The sequence below is a fragment of the Lethenteron reissneri genome, chromosome 53 (assembly GCF_015708825.2).
Source record: "Lethenteron reissneri isolate LAM-NWPU_2019-01 chromosome 53, ASM1570882v1, whole genome shotgun sequence".
NCBI lineage: Eukaryota > Metazoa > Chordata > Hyperoartia > Petromyzontiformes > Petromyzontidae > Lethenteron > Lethenteron reissneri.
The window spans coordinates 489,631-512,812 of record NC_083831.1 but is presented as its reverse complement, the minus strand read 5'-3'; the positions used below and the strand labels follow the sequence as shown (position 1 = coordinate 512,812).

Genomic DNA, 23,182 nt, shown 5'->3' with positions numbered 1-23,182 from the left:
AGTAATAAAATAATAAAAATAATACTTAATAAAATAATTCTCACGACGTTTCGGCCACAACGCAAGCAGCCGTCCTCAGGTGAAAAACATGTCTGTCGATAAGACAGAGTCTGAATGACACGTCCTAGGCTTGGAGCGTCTATTTAAGCTGGGAGGAAGGAGGAAGAGCGCCTTGACAAAATAATTTGCATATGAAGAGGAATTTAGCATATTTATGGGAAATGCAGGAATGCGAATAGTGCTAATTGTGAAATGCGTGGGAGGTGGGCGGAGGGTTTTCAAAGTCATATTATGCCCATGCGTTATGCAGGATTAGCAGCATCAAAGGGAGGGGGTAGGGGTAGCATTAATAAAGGGAAGGAATGTTAATAGTATGTAGCTGCAGTAACTAAACAACCACGTAAAAAGCTGAAGTATAAACTACATAGTATCATCAGTATGCTAAATATACTCTCAATAAGCTGAGCTACTAACCGTAAGTAATACATTACAATTCTAGGTCGCAAAAAATATAATATGCTTCCAGCTAAACTTTTTAAAACGTTTTCCTTACATCACACGGGTCTATCCCGTACTATATGCTGCCATAGACAAACCCAACATTTAATTGTATACTGTATTACTATACACTACCCTATGTCTTAGAATAATACATAGTGTAATATTACACTATGTATTATTCTACCCACCCAACTGTATACCACATTGCTGTATATTCACTATACAATTACGATACTATATATTATCTTATACATTGTATTAAACATTACACTTTAATACTATTTATTATTATACAATATGCTATACACTATACCATTGACCGTCGCGTGAAAGGTACTAAAAGGAAGCAACGAAATATGTCAATGGGAGAGTGGTGGTAGGAAGCTTGCAGCGGAGCAAAGAATCCATTCCCTGCGGAGAATACAAGATATATAGTCAATGCCAGTGAGTGGAACGCGGTCTGAAAGTCACCGTAAACGTGGACACAATCAATTAAGATCCGAAATGGTTTATTACGTCCTTCCAATGATTGCTAAGCCGGAATCCATCTTCTCGGTTGAAATTGTCTCTGTGTTTGTATATGTGGATCGCCTCATGAACGAATCTCTCATGGTAGCCAGATGGCTTGCAGAGAACCTCTGTCTTGGAGAAGTCAATATCATGTGAACCCACTGAATTGTAATAGTGATCTGCCACGGCTGAGGTGTTTGTCCTACTGTGTTTCAAGTCTGCTTTATGTTCACGGATGCGGTCCGAGACATGTCGTTTGGTTTCTCCAATGTAACTGCTACCACAGAGGAAACTTAGTTTGTAGACGCCAGGGTACTGTACTTTAGCTTTTTACGTGGTTGTTTAGTTACTGCAGCTACATACTATTAACATTCCTTCCCTTTATTAATGCTACCCCTACCCCCTCCCTTTGATGCTGCTAATCCTGCATAATGCATGGGCATAATATGACTTTGAAAACCCTCCGCCCACCTCCCACGCATTTCACAATTAGCACTATTCGCATTCCTGCATTTCCCATAAATATGCTACATTCCTCTTCATATGCAAATTCTTTTGTCAAGGCGCTCTTCCTCCTTCCTCTCAGCTTAAACAGACGCTCCAAGCCTAGGACGGCTGCTTGCGTTGTGGCCGAAACGTCGTGAGAATTATTTTATTATGTTTTATTTGTATTATTTTATTACTTCCCTTTTACGTGACTTTACCGAAAGAACCAAGAAGATAGATCCCTGCAGTCACGAAAGCTTTAAATCGAGATTTTATTTTATTTATCATTTTATTTCAGGAGGAGTCTCAAGACTCGTTTTCAGGAAAGGCACTTGGCCACGAATCCCACGAGTCGTGGGAGCTTGGCTTCGTGTGGGAGGAGGAGACCGCAAGATCTCGGAGACAACCCCAAGGACGAAGTCCACTTCGCCCACCTCCTCCTGTAACGACTCGTCACCACCCGGCCATATCGCACGCAAACCCCTCCAAAATTTGCGCGGTTCACAAATCTCCGCGTGATCCATCAATGCACAGCATCCAGAGGGCTGGATCACAGGCGTGCGCACTACCACACAAGTGTCCAGGTTGGATCGGGAATCTATGTTCACGGGTGGAACTTTGTCGCATGGAACTACTGCACGGTGTTGAAGGACCCAGGCTGAGAGACGTTCCCAGGTTTGGTACACCGCTACTGCCGATGTAGATGCAGAGCAACAACTGCAATGTTACATTCAGGTGGTCAAGCCGCAGATACCCGCATTCAGGAGTAGCGTGAGAATAATTTTATTATGTTTTATTTTTATTATTTTATTATTTCCCTTCTACGTGACTTTACCGAAAGAACCAAGAAGATGAGTAGCGGAGTGTATCGCTGTAATGTCTCCTTCGTATTTGTGGATTGGCGCATTGTGTCGTTATACATTGTACAGTCTGTTCTGGATGACCACAGTCGCACACTACTGGAGAGTTTTCCATTTTCCATTTGTGCATCAGGTATCATCCGCATCCACTGCCATGGTTTGTGCAGTGGATGCAGTTTAGGGTGGACCATGAGCTTGTTCGCGGTAGTCCGGTTCTGATTTTCACTCCCACCATAACCACGACGCTCCGGGTTGCCCGGGCCGAGTTCCACCCCTGGTGGCGACCCTGGCACCACACGTCCATGAGCCATTGCATTGAGGGACTGCTCCTGTGTGGAGTTATCTTGGTGTGGTCTGGGACTGTTGTTTGTTTTTACCGACTTTCTCAAGCTTGGTAAATCGGAGTTATATAATAAAAAATATTTACGTATTTATATTTAGAGACTTGATTACCATTTTCTCTATTTTGCACTATCGTTTTTGTTGTTGAAAAAGAGCTTCATAGCTCATCAGATTCCTACTGCAGGCTAAATAAATTGATTCAGATTCTGATTGGCGATGCTTTTTGTAAACAAACCCGTGGGGTGGAATCAACTCGTTTGCAATGGTTCCACAGGGTGTTAATAGACACACAAACATTGGGGATACTGGCCTTATCTCTAGGAACATGGAATTTCCACCACTGGTCCAGAACACGCAAGGATGTAAACGTCTCTGTGCTTTGGCCCGCGTCTCACACTGTGCCCCCACCCCACCTCCCTCCCCAGCTCTCGAGGTGGGGGAGGGGGGCGGATCGCATGGAGCCTCTCGTTGGACACTGCGACCCCCTTCGACCCCCGGGCTCATGCTCCCCACCAGTGACCTCGGCACCTGCTCTGGGTGCAGCACGAAACTGCTGGTCCCGGAGAACGGTGGTGCACCGGCCCTGCAAGCCCCGCGCAGCGACGCTCACGACCCCCCGTGGCGGTGGCGGCAACATCGGGGTCGCATGGGGTACGGGCTCCTGGAACCACCTCGACCTCCCCGAGGAGCCCTCGGCCTCTTGGAGCACGTGGCGGCCGCTGTGCCGGGCCCCGTCTCGGTCCTGCGAGAGCCTTCCCTGTGGCGAGGGGAGCGGCGGGAGAGGCGAGACAAGGAGACGGACGGCGAGGCGCTGGAATAGTGGGGGGGAGCGCTGCTTGTGGTGCTGGTGGCGGTGAAATAGGTGGTTTCGGTGGACGTGGAAGACGAGGTGGTGGTGATAGTGGAGGAGACAGTGGAGGTGGTGAACGTGTTGTTATTAGTCATAGGAGTGGAGGAGATGGTGATGCCGAGGAGGAGTCGGTGAGGAGCTCTCACACTGCCGTGCGCGGTTCGCTCGTGAGCTGGCTCGTCCAGGAGATCCCCTTGGAGCCAAACCCAAGTGACCCCTCCGCCCCGAGCACCAAGCAGGGCTCCCCGCACAACTCCAACCTCACCACTGCGCCGCCCATCCCCGACATGCACCTCCTTCACCTCCCATTATCGCGCGCATCTTCCACCTCGTCGTCGTCATCGTCGGACGACGACGACGATTATTCCGGGACCCCCGCGGTGGCAGAGAGGCCCGCGTCAGCTTCGGGGCCCAGGGTTGGAGGGAAGAGGGCAGCCCTGGGGCGTCTGGTGAACGGGGTCCTGGGGGCCCTGGTTTCCCCCGAGCGCCTCCTCCACCACAGGGTCAGGGTCCTGATGCGGGACCCGGCCACACGGCTCGGGGAGCTGGCGTGCCGCTTCAGGGCCCGCGTAGGGCAGGAGGTCGCCGCGGTGGAGGCGACGAAGGCAGCGGCCACGCCAAGCAGGGCCAGCGAGGACGAGCAGAGGGGCGAGGAGCGTGGGGACGAGGGAGATGGCGAGGTGGAGGCGGCTGAGGAGGAGGAGACAAGCACCACCTTCTTGCAGGAGTTGGGCGCCGCGCTCGCCGACATCCGGGAGGAAATGTCGGCGTCGCAGGAGCTGGAATCCGGAGTCTTGCAGCTACTACCGGAGGAGAGCCGAGGTGAGCGGCGATCTCCCTCCTCCGCACAGCGCGGAGACGAGGAACTACTTTTTGGAACGGCGACTCTCTTCTTCTTTGGTGCCTCGGCCTTAACGCTCGGTTCCCTGCCTGCAATGTTCCCCATCTGTCCACTGCTTTCAACATCCTAGTTCTTGAGTGACTGGAGGACTGCTCCGAGAGTTCTCGACGGGCTATCAAGCAGGAGGCCGTGCGCTCCACTGCTCTGCTCTGTGCCCGCAGGCCAAACTCTGTTTTACCCTCCGCTTGTGTGGGAGATGGATGCTATGGGCCGTGCAACAATGTCCCAGTGCGACGAGTCACTGTAGTCCGGAATTTATGAGAAAGCGACAATGTGAATAACTCTTTTGTACTTGTATGGTACACTCCACCGTGAGCTGTTTTTTACAAGAATGACCTCGGTTACAAAGACTTCGGTTACAAAAAAACAAAGCAGGTGTCAGGGGTTGGGATCGAGCCCACGATCTCCTGCATACCAGGCGAGGGAGTTAACATCTCTAACAAACGCAATCCAGGAAACCAACATTCAAGTCATGCACAACTGAAGTCAATGCTAGCAGCTAACTCAGAAATATAAAGCTAGGTAGGGGTCACTGATGAAGACCTGGTCACTTTTGCACTGGGCCATGGGGATACGAGATACATGGGGTCATGGAGTCATGGAAAGTGAGACACGGGGCACAAGGTGTGAGGACACAGGACATGAGACCTGAAAGCCTCAGTCTCAACCCTTTTTCTTAGGAGGCTTCTGAATTGGGACGTTTTTTTTAAAGCAATTGGAGCCCTTAGTGCCGAGCCGAGTGGTTTGGCCGTGTTCTCGGAAGAGGCTGGCATTTTAACGGAACTCAAGTTCTCATTTAGAACGTTTTTTTTCTTTCTTGCTTCGGCATCGGTGCCCACGAGTTTCCGGGTGAGGTTCACGTTGCTTGCTGTCTTGGTGCAGACTTTCTGCAAACATTTCAGCAGCTCAGGCCTCATCCCCGAGCCGGTGTATATTTTTACCGTACGGCTGGTTTCTGGACCTTCTCATCGCAGACGCGTTGAGCTCACCGTCCGTTTACGTGGAACTCCACGGGTCTCGGGTCATCGATTTGAACGTATTGGCGGTACATCGGCGGAGCGCGGTATAAAAAAACAAGATCACATTTTTGCGCAATAAATATTTGCTCACTCGATTTGCAACTGAAGAGGCTTCGCAGTCCTATAGCAACTCAGCCCTGATGACGATCGGTTGCTCCATGTTCCAAAGGCAAGATTTGACTCCTCGTGCCCTAGACTTGGTCGGACGGTTCCTCGGTTCATGAGGAATAATTTATCGGCAGACGGTAGCATCAAAAGATTACGACTTGTAGCATCACACGGTTCGAATGGGAAAGCGGCTGCTGAATCTAAGTAGTGCAACTTCTGATGGAGAGTCTACAGCTCACTCAAGGGCAACAGCGACATCGTCAGACTGTTTTATGAGGACCTAGCGTACCGCCAATACGTCCATTTGGCGGATGTTGCACAATATCCCAAAAAATATTCCGCCATCAAGTTCTAGGTCCTGTGCAAGGCTTGGCCTCACCTCTCTCCGAGCTTGGTGGTCGTGCACCGGCGGGACGCTCTCGATTTGGCGACACACACAGGTGTGCAGCACCACGTGTCCAGACGCTTTAAAGCCCTGTCCAGACCACCAACTCTAAACAACCGTGTGGTAATTTTTGTCATTTAGACCAGTGACTGGCGGAGTAGGAAATATGGCCGTCCCAACAGCAAGCAGTGAAACAAGGACACACAACCGAAGACCGGTTTAGTCCTCATTAGGACTCATTGGGACGGCGCAGCCACCAATGTTCTTTGTCACCGTCCGCCACCGGGATGTCCGGATTTTCTCCTAAACGACAAAATGGCCTCGCATTTAGTTCCATTGGACTGGTGGTCTGGATAAGGCCAAGGGCTTTTGTGATTGGCGTAGTGCTACACAATTCTACAGCAAGCAGCCCATGGGCACATCGCCACCGCGGCTGGAATGACCCCCTATCCATGCTCTGCGGTCAGAGAGCGCGAGGTTCGAATCCTCGCTTGTCTCGCACTGCCTTCTGGGAGTCGAGCAGCAGAGTTGTGCGGACGAGCGCTATAGGAGCGGTACCGGAGCGGTACAGGAGCGATATAGGAGCGAACGATAAAGGAGTGGTATAGGAGCGATATACGAGCAAGCGGTATAGGAGCGAGCAGTTTAGGAGTGATATAGGAGCGAGCGGTAAAGGAGCAGGATAGGAGTGTGCGATAATAGGAGTGAGCGGATTAGGTCAGCAGCTTGTGAGGCGCACAGAGGAGCACTGTAGGCCGGGCCACGGTGATGATAACCCGACATCCCGTTACTCGTTTTATACACCCAATGTGACGATCATCACCCCCCACCGTGCCCCCCCACCCCACCCCATCCAGAGTCGGTGCTAGAGTCGTGCCTGGCCGCCTGCCTGCTGCGCCCGCTTCACGGCGCCATCGTCGCCTGCCTGGAGGCCCGGCGAGGTCTCGACGGCTCAGCTTCCCGGTTGGCCCGGGGCCTCCGGGCGGCACGCGGCGGGCCCTGCCCCTGCATGTGGTGCGGTGGGGAGCGGCCCCTGGCCCCCCCCAGCGTAGAGGGAGTGAGGAGGACTCTGGCGGCGATGGGGCAAGCGTACGCGCCGCACGGCAAGGTGGCACGTCTGCTGGCGGCCTGCAGGCTCGTGTACGACGCCATGGGCACGGCCACCAGTGGGTGATACCGGCAATGGCATCATCAGCACCATAAGCAGCACCATCATTATCAGCACCATCAGCAGCATAATCAGAAGCACCATCAGCATACTACTGAGCCAAGAATGTGTCCTGCACGTGACGTCACTCCATGAGGCCCACCCCCCTCATTAATATTCATAAGTGGGTGGAATTTTACACTAACGCAGAGGAAGGTCAAGGTAAAAAATAAATCTACGCAGCACAGTGCGACATCCGTGCGTGACGTCACTGCTAAAGAGCCCCCCCCCCCCCCTTTATTAATATTCATGCCCGCGTTACGCACTCCACATGCTGCACCCATCCACAATAACCATTAGCGGGTGACGTCACTCCACATGGGACAATAATAATGAGCGGAACAATTTTATATTGAATATTTCAGATTTACTGCAATATACACCCATCCTAGGACAGGCAAAAAGCTAGTCAAAAGTAACAAAACAATTATAAGCATGGTTGTGAAAAATTATGCCTGTGTTAGTCTATCACACCCAACAAAAAAAATTCCACATCCTATCAGCTGCTGTCGATACAATGAATGTTGAAAACCGGTCCACGCTTTTGCTCGTATTGAACCAATGCTCGTGCGAAGATGATGCACTCATGGTATGACGAAGGAGCGTTTGTCGCACTTACGTAATCATCCTTGATCGCGACCAGCGCTGAGGCAGCCACCGCCCCTCGGTGCGTGTCCTTCCATCGTGTCGATGTCAGCGAAGCACCACGCGGTGCCGCTGCCGCCGCTGCGACGTTGCCGGCGCATTCGTTTATTTTTGTTAAGTTGCTGCCATCGCCGTGACCACGATGACGTTTGCGGTGCCATTGCCAGGCCGGGGGGAGGCGCTGGGCGCCGATGACTTTGTGCCGGCGTTGGTGCACGTGGTGTCACGCGTGGAGCTGCCGTCACTCATCGTGCATGTGCTCTACGCCATGGAGATGATGAATCCGCTCGCCCTGCACGGGGAGGGTGCGCCACTCACCCCACTCCGATTTCACCACTATACCCGCGTCAACGCTCACTCACTCATGTCACTGCTCACCCGTGTAAACACTCGCTCACCCAAAGCAACGTTCACGAACCCACGTCAATGCTCGCTCACCCGCGTTGCCACCGACTAACCCGCATTACCATTGGCTCGCTCTCAACATCCCCCATGACTCTGCTCTAGCAGACCGACAGAGAATATAGCGTCTGTATTTAATGTGGGGGCTCTGCAAGACTCTCCTCAGCGCACTGCCTAGGAAGGGGGAGATGCGGAATAACCCTTGCCAATACCTTTCCTCGCCTCACACCCCCCCATCCCCTCCCTAGAAAGAGAATATGGCAATCCTGCACACAGGCGAACACACACTTCCGCCTCCCCCTCAATCCCTGGGATGTCTCCCTCCATCCTCCCCCCTCCCATCCCCTGCCCCCCCAGGAGGCTACTACCTGACTACGATCTACGGGGTCCTCTTCATGCTAGAGCGGGAGCCGAGCGGTGGCCGCTGCGAGCGGCGGGGCCTCAGCCGCCGGGCCCAGCGCTCGCTGCACAGCTGGGAGCGCAGGCGCACCGCCAGGCTGGCGCGCCGCTGATGGGGCCCCACTGGCCGTGATAGTGCGGGGCGGGGGACACCCCCGCCCACAATCGCGACAATAACCGGTGTCTATTATTTATGCAATAAAACGTCAAGACAGTCTCGCGTCTTGGTCTTGTTTCCAGGAGTTTGGCGGCAATGATCAACACTTACAGGCCAGTGCTCCATCATCTTGTGCTGCCCTCCTCCCCCCAAGGCTAAATAACTGCACTCAAGAGATGCTTCGTTTGGATGTGGGCGCAATGCAAATGCAAGCAGCAGGGTTATGGTTTATAATCCTGGAATCCGGCCAGGTGTTTCAAAGGTAGAGCGGCTCACGTTCGGAAGCTTGCGACTTTAGATCCTGGTGGGGGGTTAACTCAGGCCAATTGCCCCACCTTGGTGGATAACACGAGTCCCAGTGTGGAAAGACTTGCCCCGCACCGCTCCCCTTCCCTTCCCCTGCCATAGGAATGTGGCATTTCCACCACTGGTTCAAGGGGCTGTAAAAACAAGATGAACACTTCCTCAAAGCTCATTTGAGCAGCAGGACATCACTTGGGACTTGAAGTTTTTTTTTTAAGTTGAGTGTGTGCGTGGGGCCGGCAGATCATCAAGCTGCGATTTGGGATTGGAACGATTTCCGCACACGCGAGAGGGGAGATGCCGCTCGCGGAACGCCACAGCGGTGGAGTCGAGACGCACGCAGAGCGAACTTCGCCCCTCTTCCGACGGCGGCAACGAACACAGTTGCATGCGCGCGCGTTGGGCCGGCGCTGTGTTCGTGCCACCGCGAGCGGCCATCCGGCACCGTGGCGCTACCAGCGTCTGGCTCGCCGCGTGCTGAGCTCGCTCGGTGAGAGGTACCCGCATGGAAAGACGCGGCCGTGTAAGCTGTCGACAAACCGGGGTTTATTTTTCTGGGTTTCAGTAACGGACGACAACGTTGATCCCCAACCCTCCCACCCTCCCCCCAACTCTCCCACCCTCCCACCACACTTCTCAACTTTGACCCCCGTTTGCCGACCCATGAAACTAAAAACCCACGTCAACTGTTTTTTTTGTTCCTTCCAGCATAAAAAAAATCTCAGCTAAAAAAATTACATTGCAACGTTGTGCTCACATCCGACAGCCGCCGCACGACGCCCGCAGTGTACAACTGTAATTTACCGCGTGACATTTTAAACACTCAATTTCTGTTCCGGCATTTAATGACAAAAAAAATACATGACCATCATGGGGGATTAAAACTATGAAAAACGGTGGACAGAGGAAACGAAGTAAATGGGGACGGAGCGCTCAGAGACGGGGGTCACCGGGACAAGAGAGGTCGGCACGAAGCTATGATCCTGGGATACCTGGGTTCGACACCCCAACGACGACGGACAAGGTGCGAACCGCGACGTGCGAACTTGCCCGGGAAGACCCTCCCCCCCCCCCCCCCCCGAGGTCAACTCGGCCTTAAAATGAGCCCCTGGTCAGGTGGCCCGGCGGCAGGCCGTGGTCCACGTGGAGGAGTTGATGCACCACCCCTACCCCGTGTCCCGTGTCTCAGTAGCGAGAGTAGCGGGAGGTTGGGGGGGGCATGGGAAAGCTGCCTCGGCCCGGGTAGGAACCCTGGTGGGAGGGGGGGGTTGATAAAGGGGAGCACGGGGGGGGGGGGGGTGGGGGGGCGTGAGCCCCCATTCCTCAACAACACACACACACAAACTCCGCCAAGTAGGGGCGAGTGCTGTTAGCATGTATTAAAGACAGAACTACAAATACACCTCCCTCCCCCGGACCCAACACCCACCAAACCACACAAACCACTGACCACACCCAATAAACTACCACCACACCCAACACACTATCAACACAAAAATCACAAAACCCAATCACACGGCACAGAAACACACCAATCACCGTGCAGCCTTAACAGACTGTTGGGGGCAAGTGCTGCTAGCGAACACCCATGGAGGCCGGCACAGCAGACCACGGGGTGGGTGACCAGCACCATACTCTGCCGCCTTTGTCTCCCCAGTGGCGATGTTTATACACGGCGCACTAGGTACTCATTTGTGGCTGAGTTGGCCGAGTTGACCTAGGGGAGGCCCAGGACTGGTTCAGATAATCATCACTGGTATTGGCCGTGAGTGGGAATTGAACTAAGCTCACCGGGTTTGGAGTGCAGCGTGCTAACCACTACACTACCGCTCCCCATCGACACGCGCACATGCACGCATACAGACGCATGCACACACCCGACCTCTTGACTTACACGGGGTGCTCCGTGCCGCGGCTGGAACATCTGCTGCTGCTGCTGCTGCTGGACCCCCCAGCTGCCGCCTCCACTCTGCTGGAAGTTGCCCCCCCCCGCCGGGGGGTAGGATCCCTGCGACCAGGCCCCCTGGCCCCCAGAGCCGCCCCCTCTCTGTGTGGTCATCCTGGGTGGAGCAGAGGGGAGAGGGTCGCAGGCGTTCACGCACAAACCTCCCCCCAAAGGCAACTCTGTCCGTCACGGTCTTAGAGACACCAGCAGAGTTGTCCAGGCGAATGTATGGGGAGCTCGTGGGGTGAGCGAGTGAGCACGTGGGTGAGCACGTGGGTGAGCGAGGCGGGTGGAGGAGGTGGGTGGAGGATGTGGGTGGAGGAGGTGTGCAATTGAAGCAGACGCCGGCCCTCACCGGTTGGAGAGTGGGGGGTTGTAGAGCTGTCGGGGCTGTGGGTTAAACCACTGCTGAGAGTCTTGCCGCGCTGGCACTGGGTCATACAAACATCTCAGATTAGCATGGTTGACAGCGTAAGGTGCGAATAAAGTTCAACATACATACACACAAATACAAAGCTCCCCCATATAGAAATAACAGACTGTTGGGGCAAGTGCTGCTAGCGAGCACCTATGAAGACCGGCACGGCACACGGCGGGGGAGGCCTGCACCACGCCCAGCTGTCTTTGTCTCCCCAGTGGCGATGTTTACACACTGCAATAGGTACTAATTTGAGGCCGAGTCAAAAGACAGGTTCAGATAATCGTCACGCTGGTGTTGGCCGTGAGCGGGAATCGAACTCAGGTCGCTGGGTTCGGAACGCAGCCCGCTAACCACTGCACCACTGCTATCATAGAATACTCGATAGAAAAAGTTTCAGTCCAACGAACAATCAGGGCGCAGGAACGCACTACGTTATGGAGCTGTGGGGTTCGGTGGGCAATGCTACCGCATGCCTACATGGAAGACTGCACACTGTTGAGTGTACAATTTGTAAATTTTATTTAAGTAAGTTTTTTTATATACATACTGTACAGTATAAAATGTTATTTTGAATGTACATTTTCTTTGTTTACAATATGAACGGCAAGTTATGAAGTGTTTACAGTGTGAAATGGTATCTGATGAAGGCTGGGCACGCATACTCATATTATTGTTATAAGTTATTCAATCTACGAAGTTTCGACATACGAACAAAGCTCCAGGAACGCATCTGCTTCGTATACCGAGGCATTGCACGACCACACAGTTTCAAGCCGTAACTTGCACAGAATGAATTCAGACAATCAACATCACAAGGCGCACACGGTTAGACAGAACACGCCGCCGGTTGCAGGTGCCGTGCATTGTACCGTGTGTGCTCCCTGCGTTTTTTTACCGCAGGTGTGCACGAGGTGAGAAACCGACGGCGTGGCCTAGCGAGTGTGCAATATCTTTCTGTGCTGATGTTACCATGTCGTGGGCCAAAGAGCATGGACTGTCAGCGTAAAATAATCGATGCGAGGATGAAACGGTCAGGTCCGGGGTGCCACCCAGATAATTAATTATTTCATTAATTCACTCTCTGGGTCATTCACTCGGGCACTCGGTCGCTCATTCCCCCAGGACTCACTCTGCCGGTTGCTGGGCTGAGGCTGCCCCTGGCCATAACCTCCGTGAGCCTGGGGCCAGCTGTTCCGAGAGGTCGCGGCCTGGGCAGTCGAGTGCCTGTGGTGTCGAGAAGGCAAAGTGTTCACATCCACACCACACGGCCTCATCACCTATACGGTACAAACTCACCACGCACACCACAAGGCCTCACCACCTGTACAATACAGCCTCACTAACCACACCACATTGGCCTCACCACCTATACGGTACAGCCTCACCAACCACACCACATGGCCGCATCACCTATACAGTACAGCATCGCCACTCACACGCCTGCAGATTTAAGAGTCACTCAAGAGTCACACACAGACTCTCTCAAACACTGTCACTCACCACTCGCACAAACAGACTCTCACCGTCACTCGCTCACACCGACTCTCCCAGACACCAACCCCACCGGTGCCCCTCACGCACCGCAGCATGTTGAAGGAGGCCTGGCCCAGGTGCTGTTGCTGCCGATTGGGGTTGAATCCGAGCTGCGGCTGGTAGTTGCGCCCGGGGTTCCTTTGTTCCCAGTCGCCCGGCTTCAGCACCTTCTCCGCTTGCCTGGGGTCACGCGGGGGTCACGCGGGGGTCAGTACGCATGCGTGCATATGTGCGCGTACGCGTGTGTGTACGTGCACGAATACATGTGTGCATACGCATAGTGACGGAACGGTGGATGCAGGCCCATGTCCTTGACATCAGGACCTACCGTTGAGCTGATCTGCCCACTGACCATCGACTTGTCATCTGTAAGATGCGCCTGCCATTCTTCCACTTCGGTGAAATTTCCATTTGGTACAGATACAATGGGAGGTTGATCGATGGCCAGGTTCGGTCAAGGGATGGCTCCCTATTGGTCAACCATGTTATGTATGCTGATGATCTGGTAATTGCTGTTCACTCGGCGGAGGAGTTTAAGTCACTGCTGCCGAAGCTTACCACTTAGAGGTGGGGCCTTACGATTAGCCCAATCAAAACTTAGCACCTGCCTGGGAATTTTGCACCATCGGACCCTCCACCCCCACAACTCCCAATTGGTGATGAGGCAGTTGTGGAGAGTGGAGAGAGTGGAGAGTTTTCCATACCTGGGCAGTATGCTCATGACCGGCTCCGGTTTGACAGCAGAGGTCTCACTCCGAATCAGTCGAGCGGCATTATCTTTTCATCGGCTGCGTAACGCTGTTGTAGCTACCTGGTCTGTCGCTCAGCACGAAGCTTCAGGTCTTCTCGGCCACAGTCATTCCCTCCCTTCTCTACGCTTGTGAAACATGGACCCCCCTAATGGAACATCTTCGCCGGTCAGAAACATTTAGGCCGGCCTGCCTACGATCCATCCTGGATATAACCAGCCTGGATTGTGTAAGGAGCTCTCAAAATCCTTGAAAGATCTGGGCAAAGTCCCATCGGTGAGCTCCTCCGGCAGGCAAGGCTGTGTTGGCTGGGTCATGTCGGCCGCATGCCCAGCCACCGCATGCCTAAACAGCTTTTGTCCAGCCGGATAGAGGGGGCTAAATGGGCACGGCACGGGCTAGAGAAGAGATGGAGTGATGTGGTACAGGAGGATGTGGAGCTGAGTGGACTTTGCGATGACTGGTATCAGCAGTGTTAAGATCGCTCACAACTAGCGGAGCCCCGGATGGCTAAAGCACAGCAAGTTGTCACAGTAGGTGGCACAGATGGTGCATCAGCCTGTCATCTCAGTCAACCCGTGGCACCTGGGTCTGCCCCGTGACCTCCTGCCAGCGGGCGTTCGACACTTCACGTGGCCTCAAGGTGCACATGGCCTGGCACAAGCGTCGTGGTGACGTCACCGCCACTTAGTGGCGAATGGCAGTTGTTGTTGTATGTGCACAAGTACATGTGTGTGCATGCGTGTGCATGCGTGTCACGACGGCCGAGCGAAAGCGTTTGGAACTCACTTGGCCCCCGGGAGGAACTCAGCCTTGAACACGAATCCTTCCTCATACTGCGGGTCCCGGAACAAGATGCTGCCACACGGAGGGGGCGGAAGGGGGGGGGGTCGGGGACTCTGAGACGACGGCGAAGAGGTAGGGGGGAAGGGGAGGAGAGAGAAAGGAGGAGTGCCACGAGCTCTGGTTGCAGCAAGAGCGGGGGGCAAGGCACGCCCAGGGCCGTCCATAGGGGGGGAGGGTGTGGGCCCCCTGACGCCTTCAAACTAAACCGAAAGGGAGTATTACATCTGACACCACCGTGACATGAAAGCACAGAGGCCCTACCCCCCTCCCCCCCCAATGCACGGGGCCCGGGGCGGTCGCCTCAATTTGCGGCTCTCGGTGTGAGGTGAGTCGGGGGGGAGGGGCAGTGACACGATGAGGAACTGATGATTGCTGACTGAGAACTGAGAAGTTCCAGGTCGGGGTTATCGGGGGCCACGGTGGATGAGTGGCGTGGGCGATCGAGGGGGTGGGAGATGGGCAACGGAGGGGTGGCTGGTTGCGATGTCACCACTGACCTCACACAGCTGTTGTGCTTCACGTCAGGCAGCGTGGGCACAGGGGACTGCACAACCCTGTCAGACACACAAAACACACACAAAATACAAAGTTCGCTCATATAGCACGAACAGACTGTTAGGGCTAATGCTGTTAGCGAGTAGCACGTATGAAGGTCAGCACACGATGGGGTGGGTGGCCAATACCACGCTCGGCCGCCTTTCTATCTTTCTATCCCCAGTAACTTCTATTTACACGCGGCATCAAGTACTCATTCGAGGCCAAGGACCAGTTCAAATAGTCGTAATTCTTATTGGCCGCGACTCGAACTCGCCGGGTTTGTAGCATACTGCACTAACCATTGCAGCACTGCTCCCCACTGTGTACAAACTTGCGCGCGGACACACGCACGTGCGTACGTCAGTACCTGCCAGGCAGGATAGAGTCCTGGTCCAGACGTAGTTTACTCGTCATGCCGTGGCAGAGGTTGGGGGGCAGATCCACCTCCTACGGAGGGGGGAGGGGGAGATATGGTGAGGAATGGTGAACAGGGATTGGACCAGTCCAAGTGACGACACCAGATAGCGTTACAGTTCACCAGGATTGCTCCAAGTGAGCCTGACTGCTGATGAGAAACCAAACGTTAAAAGCGGCCCAGAGTTCTGTACATGTCGATGCAGTGGTCCTTTACACAAACGCCAAGCGGAGGGGTTGGGGTCAGGTGAATGCCACCCCCCCCCCCCCCTCTGGACCCATGACACCCACACTCCCCTACAAGGACCCGTGACCCCCACGCTCCTCCCCCCACCTGGACCCGTGACCCTCGCGCCCCCCACCTGGACCCGTGACCCCCACCTGGACCCGTGACCCCCACGCCCCCCACCTGGACCCGTGACCCCCATGCCCCCCCACCTGGACCCGTGACCCCCACGCCCCCCACCTGGACCCGTGACCCCCGAGCCCCCCACCTGGACCCGTGACCCCCACGCCCCCCACCTGGACCCGTGACCCCCATGCCCCCCCACCTGGACCCGTGACCCCCACGCCCCCCACCTGGACCCGTGACCCCCGAGCCCCCCACCTGGACCCGTGACCCCCACGCCCCCCACCTGGACCCATGACCCCCACACCCCCCCACCTGGACCCGTGACCCCCGAGCCCCCCACCTGGACCCATGACCCCCGAGCCCCCCCACCTGTCCGTTCTCAGCTCCGCCGCTGTAGAGCTCCACCATGAAGTCCTGCAGCGGGTGGTACTGCCCCACAAACAACACGTCGCTGCCGAGGCTGTTCCTACGAACTGAGCAGGGTGGGGGGGGTGAAGGGTTGGTGAATCATGTAAAGATCTGTGAGACTCCGAAGCCAAAAAGACGGAAGGACGGCCAGACAGCGGCTCAGGTCAGAGACGTTGAGCTGGCACTTTCATTAAACTGGGTCCTCACCAACGACTTGCATAGGGACCCATAGACTCACAGGGAGACCTATAGACTTCGCATGGAGACCCAAAGAGTCACGTAGAGACCTTTAGATTTACACACACTGGGTTTATGATTAAACCGAGTTCTCAAGTATCTGTCAAGAGTCACCAATGGCTACGCAAAAAAATGATTGCCTTGCATATGGTTCGATGCTTAATTGGAAAAATTCCAGCTCTGACAAAATCTCGGATTGACCACCACATGACTGCGAGCGTTACTCTCAGCGGCAGAGCGGGTGGGGTGGTTACTGTACTCTATTTACTGTGTGCGGAAACAGAGGTCACGTGAAGAGGAATTAATCTCAGAGGTAGCTCTGCAATATCCGCTTACGTGGGCCCGTGTCCACCACGTAGGGCCACAAGACAAAACGCCGATCGGGACAAACACAACTTGGACTCGCGAGGTGATCATGAGGGGGGGGGGGGCATCGGGGGCGATCGGGGGGATGCAGGGGAGGGGAGGCCTCACTCTCGTCCTCCGAGAGGTCGGGGTAGACGTCCGCGAGGGCCGCACGCAGACGGCGCTCGTCCACGAAGGGCAGCAGCGCCACGCCTATGGGCAGCACAAGTCACACGCATTACACAAATACACACACACAACTATCCCCCTGTATAGGCTTAACAGACTTTTGGGGCAAGTGCTGTTCGCCAGTAGCACTTATGAAGGACGGCAAGGCCCACAAGGGAGTGGGTGGCCAGCACCATGGGAGACAAAGGTGGCCAGGCATGGTGCTGGCCACCTTTGTCTCCCTAAGTGGCGATGTTAACACATCGCACCAGGGACTCCTTTTAGGCTGAGTCTACCTAGGCAAGGCCGAGGACTGATTCAGATATTCGTCGCTACACCATTTCCTTAGTTACTCCATCTAAATGATTGAGTGAAGATGTTTCAGCAACTCAATTTTACCGTAAGTCGTTTAAACGTAATTTTTCTGAACTGACTTTTGTGAGGAAATTAATTTAGTTTTTTATGTGAGCTGTTGTCCATTTTTTCTGCAACGAAGCTGTTTTTGTTCCAATTTCTATTTGGCTGTTTTTATTAATCCTGTTCAACTCATCATCAGCTGTGAAATCAACTTCAACCATCATTGGTGGGTGGATGGTGGGGCTCACCCTGCCAGGCGTACTTCTTCCCGTTGAGGTCGATGGAGAAGTCGTCGGGATAGAAGTCGATGATTTTCGAGTCCTGTGGGAGTGAAAATCACGGACACGTGTGTACAAAGACAAATTCCCGCTGTATAGCCTTAAGACTGTTGGGGAAAGTGCTGTTAGCGAGCACCTATGAAGGCCGGCACTGCACACGCGGGGGTGGGTGGCCAGCACCACGCCCGATCGCCTTGGTCTCTTCCCTAGTAGGGATGTTTACTACAGACCGCACCAGGTACTCGTTTGAGGCCGCGTTGACCGAGCGGAGGCCCAGGACTGGTTCAGATATTCGTCAGCGATGTTGACCATGAGCGGGAATCGAACTCGGGTCGCCGGGTTCATCATGCAGCACGCTAACCGTTACCACGACCGCTCCCCCCCGGGCACATGCACATATGCACACACGCATGTGATTGTTGCTGTCAGGCTGTAACATCCCAGAGCTGGGTGAAGACCTCCCCCACTTCCCCCCCCCCCACCTTCCGTTGCCTCTGCTGCAACTCCGTTTCACCGCTATCTCTTCCGCCCCCCCTCTCGGTCTCTGCTCCATCGTTACATTTTGTCCATTTTTGTTCTGAAAAGTTCGGGTGAAGGTGGTGAGGTGTTGGGGAGGGGGGGAGAACTGATTGGAGACTCACCGGGTTGGACATGAGCTTGCGCCACGTCACCGGCAGGAAGTTGCCGCTGGCCTCCGGGAACACCCCCATCAGCTGTTCTAGGGGCTTGAACTGCAAGGGGGGGGGACAACCACGTTTCAAGTTTGAAGTTGATTGTGTGTAACCAGATGACAATTTAAGAGATCAGGATAGAAGTATAATTTGCAGGAGTGACTCATCTAGGTCACCAATATGACAATAGAAACATAAAAAAAAACTCTGTTATTCGGCATCCATGGGGAATGGAGGGTGCCGTTTCATCAAATATGCGGGTTGTCTGACAGTTATAGTTAACGAGCAGGAAGGACCCGGCGTTGCCTGGAGGAAAAATATATTTCAAATCTTGTCTTCTCTTAAAAACATAACATATACATACACAAATACTAAACTATTGTGAAAGCCCGGCGTTCCGTTTTCCGTTTGTCTGTTCATTTGTCCGTCAACAAAATTATAAGAGGCTTGCAGAAGTCCTGAATCAAAAAGTAATAAAGTGGGGGGTAAATAGTTGATCTAAAAGGATTCCAAAAATTGTCGACGCTCCCCTCAAAAATGTTTTTACCCCCCTGGAGGCATAAATACCGCCACACCCTACGTACAATAGAATGAGTATCTAGTGACTCTAAATCAGAGTATGGCTCTACAGTAGTATCTACTGACTCATAGTAGTATCTATTGACTCTATAGTAGTATCTGCTGACTCTGGAGTTGTATCTGACTGTACAGTTGTATCTACTGAGTAGAGTAGTATCTGACTGCCGTAGTATCTACTGACCGTAGTAGTATCTACCGACTCCATAGTAGTATCTACTGACTATAGTAGTAACTACTAACTCTATAGTCGTATATACTGATGCTGCAGTAGTATCCACTGACTATAGTAGTATCTATTGACTCTATAGCAGTATCTGACTCTAGTCGTATCTACCGACTCTATAGCAGTATCTACTAACCCTACAGAATGCCGTGGCGAGGCCTAGTCCCGCGGAGTGCCGCCAGCCTCGGCTAGATTGCCCAGCCGGCCGAGGTGGCACCTTGGCCGGCTGGGGCTGGGCTGCTGCCCCTCCCACTATCCCCGGGCCGCTCTACAGTCGTATCTACTGACTGTATAGTAATAACTGCACACATTGGGGTGGGAGAGGAGAGAAGAGGACGTCACACTGTTAAGAATTTACCTCAGTGTTCCGTTTTTATTTTTCATTTTGAACGCGATAGAGAATTCTCCCCCCCACCGTCCCCACCGACCGCGTGTGCGTTGCTAGGGGCAATGACGAGTCAGCGTTTCTGCTCATGCGCAGATGCGTGCTTTGGCACCGCGATCAGCGTAGTAATATAACAATAATAAATTGACGGATGAGAAAATCAAATAGCGCTTTTTCGTCCGGGGGCTTATTGTGTCGTATCGGTGTACTTTGTTGAAACGTAAACCCAACAGTTTGTCAGTTAAAAGCATCACAAGGCGTATGCGCAGACTGACAGACACACAGACAGACAAAAAATTCGTTTTATAGGTAAGATGGTTCACCACATTTTTCAAGTACATAAAATGTTTAAAGAAAGAAACCCAGCCTACATTTTAACTATGATATAAGAAATAAGATAACTCTCTTACAGAGTTACTCACTGGTCAGTTATAGAGAATTCTACGTTGATTGTCGAAGCAGTGAGGCCATTTAGAGTAGAGTATACAGTATTAGAGTACCGCGTGTACAGACTGGCGGTAGCGCCACCACTCGGCAGTATCCTGAAGCTTCTAAACTACAGACCTACGATACGCACACAGCAAGATGCTAGATGGCTGTTGTAATTTTTTGTCTATGACAGATGCCGGTTAATAGAGCATTTGCTGTACCACCAAAAAAGTACAACAATGAAGCAAATAGAAATCAGAGCAAAAATATCCAAACAGAAATCAGAGCGCCCAGGGCGTGGTGCTGGCCACCCACCCCCTCATCTGAAGATATGAAGCCGTCCTCCTGAAGAAGCCCCGAAGTCAAGACCAGTACTCGAGTCGGGGTCCGGGCTTGACGGCCTCCCCCAGTTGTGTTAGGGCTAGTTAGCTCAGAGGGACTACACTCCCCCAGGTTACCTGGTGGAAGGGGCAGCTACCCCTTTGTGTTAGCGAGTATTGTTATATTTCAATTTAAAGCTTTCGTGACTGCAGGGATTCATATTCTTGGTTCTTTCGGTAAAGTCACGTAGAAGGGAAATAATAAAATAATAAAAATAAAACATTAAAAAATAAAATTCTCACGACGTTTCGGCCACAACACAAGCAAGAACAGAGCTGCCAGAAAGACAGCGTCTCAATGAACACCAAGCTTAGCGGTGTTCATTGGGACGCTGTCTTTCCGACAGCTCTGTTCTTCACCCGAGGACAGCTGCTTGTGTTGTGGCCGAAACGTCGTGAGAATTTTATTATGTTTTATTTTTATTATTTCCTTTCGACGTGACTTTACCGAAAGAACCAAGAATATGAGTATTCTTAAAATAAACGTGTTGCCTCCAGAGAAACCTCGTTCTCCATTTGCACCCACTACATTTGTAAATGGCTTCACACGTGCCAATCGCATCTCCAACAGCGGTATAATTTGTAGCGTGCGGTTTTCGCAAGGAGATGCGCACGAAATCACAAGCGAGAAGGCACGGTGACAAACGGTGCCAACAACTGCCCAAGCTCTGCGGTCCTATACTCGGATGTTTGGCCAACGCCCGCGAGTGTTCCTACACATGGGGAGGGAACAGAGTGGCCGCGACTCGGTGGGGAATGGCGGCTGTTGTTGTTGTTGTTGTGCGTGTGTGCGTAGGTGCGCGAGCTCTCACGGGTTTGGTGTCGATGGCGAAGTCGGACGGCATGCTGGCCACGTTGTGGAAGTCAGAGGCAAAGGGCGCGTAGTGGAACGGGTAAAACCACTGCCACGACGCGCAGCCCTGAGACCAGTCACACCAGAGGGAGGAGGGTGAGCGGCGTTAGGGTGAGAGGGAGGAGGGTGAGCGGCGTTGGGGTGAGAGGGATGAGGGTGAGCGGCGTTGGGGTGAGAGGGAGGAGGGTGAACAGCGTTAGGGTCAGAGGAAGGAGGGTGAAAGGAAGGAGGGTGAGCGGCGTTGGGGTGAGAGGGGGGAGGGTGAGAGGGAGGAGGGTGAGTGGCTTCGGTGTGAGAGCGATGAGGGTTAAGCAGCGTTGGGGTGAGAGAAAGGGTGAGCGGCGTTGAGATGAGAGGGGGGAGGGTGGGCGGCATCTGGGTGAGAGGGGGAGGGTGAGCGGCATCGGGGTAAAAGGCAGCGGAGCGACGGGAGCGTGAGAGGGAGCAGGGTGAGCGGCGTTGGGGTGAGAGGGAGAAGGCGTTATGGTGAGAGGGAGGGTGAGCGGTGTTGGGGTGAGAGGGAGAAGGCGTTATGGTGAGAGGGAGGGTGAGCGGTGTTGGGGTGAGAGGAAGGGTGAGCGGCGTTGGGGTGAGAGGAGGCCGAGCGGCGATGGGGCGGTGGGCACCTGGTAGTAGTAGCGCAGCACCCAGCACAGGCCATGCACATACGCCCGCGCCACCTTGTCGGTGAATCCGGTGTCGCCGTCATCCACGTCGAACTTCTGGCGGTAGTATCGCTGCTTCCAGCCGTCCTCCCACAGCCTGCGTCGCCACCGCACACAAAGAGATCCCCCCCCGATAAGCCCACGCGGGCCATTGGGGATGAGGACCGTTAGCGAGCGGCACCTACGAAGGCCATCACGTGGGGGTGGCCTTGTGGACGGAACCACGCCTGACCGCCTTTGTCTCTCCGGCGTTGATGTTTTATAGGCACGGCGCCAGTCAGGCTCGCTGTGAGGTCCGTGGTGGGGAGTGGGGGGCCGTGGTGAGGAGTAGGGGGCTGTGGTGAGGAATCGGGGCGGTGGTGAGGAGCGGAGGGCCGTGGTGAAGAGCGGGGGGCTGTGGTGAGGAAAGGGGGGCCGTGGTGAGAAATGGGGGGCCGTGGTGAGGAGTGGGGGGCCTTGATGAGGGGGACCGTGATGAGGAGCAGGGTGCCGTGGTGGGAGTGGGTGGCCTTGGTGAAGAGTGGGGGGCTGTGGTGATGAGTGGGGGGCCGTGGTGAGTAGTGGGGGGCCGTTGTGGAAGTGGGGGGCCGTGGTGACGAGTGGAGGGCCGTGTTGAGGAGCGAGGGGCTGTGGTGACGAGTGGAGAGCCGTGTTGAGGAGCGAGGGGCCGTGGTGAGTAGCGGGGGGCCGTGTTGAGGAGCGGGGGGCCGTGGTGAGGAGCGGGGGGCCGTGGTAAAGTGTGGGGAACCGTGGTGGGAGTGGGGGGCTGTGGTGAGGGAGTGGGGCACCGTGGTGAGTGGGGGGCCATGGTGAGGAGTGGGGGGCCGTGGTGGGAGTGGGGGCCCGTGGTGAGGAGTGGGGGGCCGTGGTGGGAATGTGGGAGCCGTGGGGGGCCGTGGTGAGTAGAGGGCTGTGGTGAGGAGTGGGGGGCCGTGGTGAGGAGTGGGGGCCATGGTGAAGTGTGGGGGACTGTGGTGGGAGTGGGGGGTAGTGGTGGAGTGGAGGGGCCCTGGTGGGAGTGGGGGCTGTGGTGAGGAGTGGGGGGTCGTGGTGAGGAGTGGGGGGCCATGGTGATGTGTGGGGGACCGTGGTGGAAGTGGGGGACCGTGGTGGAAGTAGGGGGGCCGTGGTGAGGAGTGGGGGCCGTGGTGACGAGTGGAGTGCCATGGTGGCAGTGGGGGGCCGTGGTGAGGAGTGGGGGGCCATCATGAAGTGTGGGGGACCGTGGTGGGAGTGGAAGGCCGTGGTGAGGAGTGGGGGGCCGTGGTGAAGTGTGGGGGACCGTGGTGGGAGTGGAGAGCCGTGGTGAGGAGTGGGGGGCCGTGGTGAGGA

The 23,182-nt window shown here is 54.4% G+C and overlaps 2 protein-coding genes across 6 annotated transcripts in view; one reads left to right on the top strand and one right to left on the bottom strand.

Annotated features, from left to right (window-relative positions):
• Positions 1–1,799: 1,799 nt before the first annotated feature.
• Positions 1,800–8,792, top strand: LOC133356239 (ras and Rab interactor 3-like). Of its 4 annotated transcripts, none has more exons than XM_061573620.1 (5): positions 1,800–1,939; positions 3,125–4,371; positions 6,820–7,128; positions 7,982–8,119; positions 8,574–8,792. In XM_061573620.1, the coding sequence occupies exons 2-5, from the start codon at positions 3,837–3,839 to the stop codon at positions 8,726–8,728; spliced, it is 1,137 nt and encodes a 378-aa protein (XP_061429604.1). In that variant the 5' UTR covers positions 1,800–1,939; positions 3,125–3,836; the 3' UTR covers positions 8,729–8,792. The 4 variants fall into 4 exon arrangements, with proteins under 4 accessions (XP_061429604.1, XP_061429605.1, XP_061429606.1 ...); XM_061573621.1 differs by having other exon boundaries at positions 1,800–2,172; XM_061573622.1 differs by lacking the exon at positions 1,800–1,939 and having other exon boundaries at positions 2,214–4,371.
• A 913-nt stretch (positions 8,793–9,705) lies between these two features.
• Positions 9,706–23,182, bottom strand: part of XRN2 (5'-3' exoribonuclease 2) — a 29,894-nt gene continuing 16,417 nt past the window's right edge. For both annotated transcript variants that reach the window (XM_061573539.1, XM_061573540.1), the window contains 14 exons: positions 21,812–21,947; positions 21,145–21,252; positions 18,307–18,396; positions 17,636–17,708; positions 16,992–17,075; positions 16,242–16,345; positions 15,474–15,553; positions 15,067–15,123; positions 14,513–14,581; positions 13,023–13,154; positions 12,571–12,665; positions 11,376–11,451; positions 10,970–11,135; positions 9,706–10,326 (listed from right to left, as the gene is read on the bottom strand). In XM_061573539.1, coding sequence (XP_061429523.1) covers positions 10,261–10,326; positions 10,970–11,135; positions 11,376–11,451; positions 12,571–12,665; positions 13,023–13,154; positions 14,513–14,581; positions 15,067–15,123; positions 15,474–15,553; positions 16,242–16,345; positions 16,992–17,075; positions 17,636–17,708; positions 18,307–18,396; positions 21,145–21,252; positions 21,812–21,947 — 1,336 coding nt within the window. In that variant the 3' untranslated portion in view covers positions 9,706–10,260. The remainder of the gene's footprint in view (positions 10,327–10,969; positions 11,136–11,375; positions 11,452–12,570; positions 12,666–13,022; positions 13,155–14,512; positions 14,582–15,066; positions 15,124–15,473; positions 15,554–16,241; positions 16,346–16,991; positions 17,076–17,635; positions 17,709–18,306; positions 18,397–21,144; positions 21,253–21,811; positions 21,948–23,182) is intronic.

What these genes read in the sequence shown, in the direction of transcription:
- LOC133356239 (XM_061573620.1), top strand. Translation starts at nt 3,837, where the DNA reads ATGCACCTCCTTCACCTCCCATTATCGCGCGCATCTTCCACCTCGTCG. An exon ending in CGCCATGGGCACGGCCACCA is followed by an intron (nt 7,129 to 7,981) that starts GTGGGTGATACC and finishes TGCCATTGCCAG; the next exon opens with GCCGGGGGGAGGCGCTGGGC. An exon ending in GCTCGCCCTGCACGGGGAGG is followed by an intron (nt 8,120 to 8,573) that starts GTGCGCCACTCA and finishes CTGCCCCCCCAG; the next exon opens with GAGGCTACTACCTGACTACG.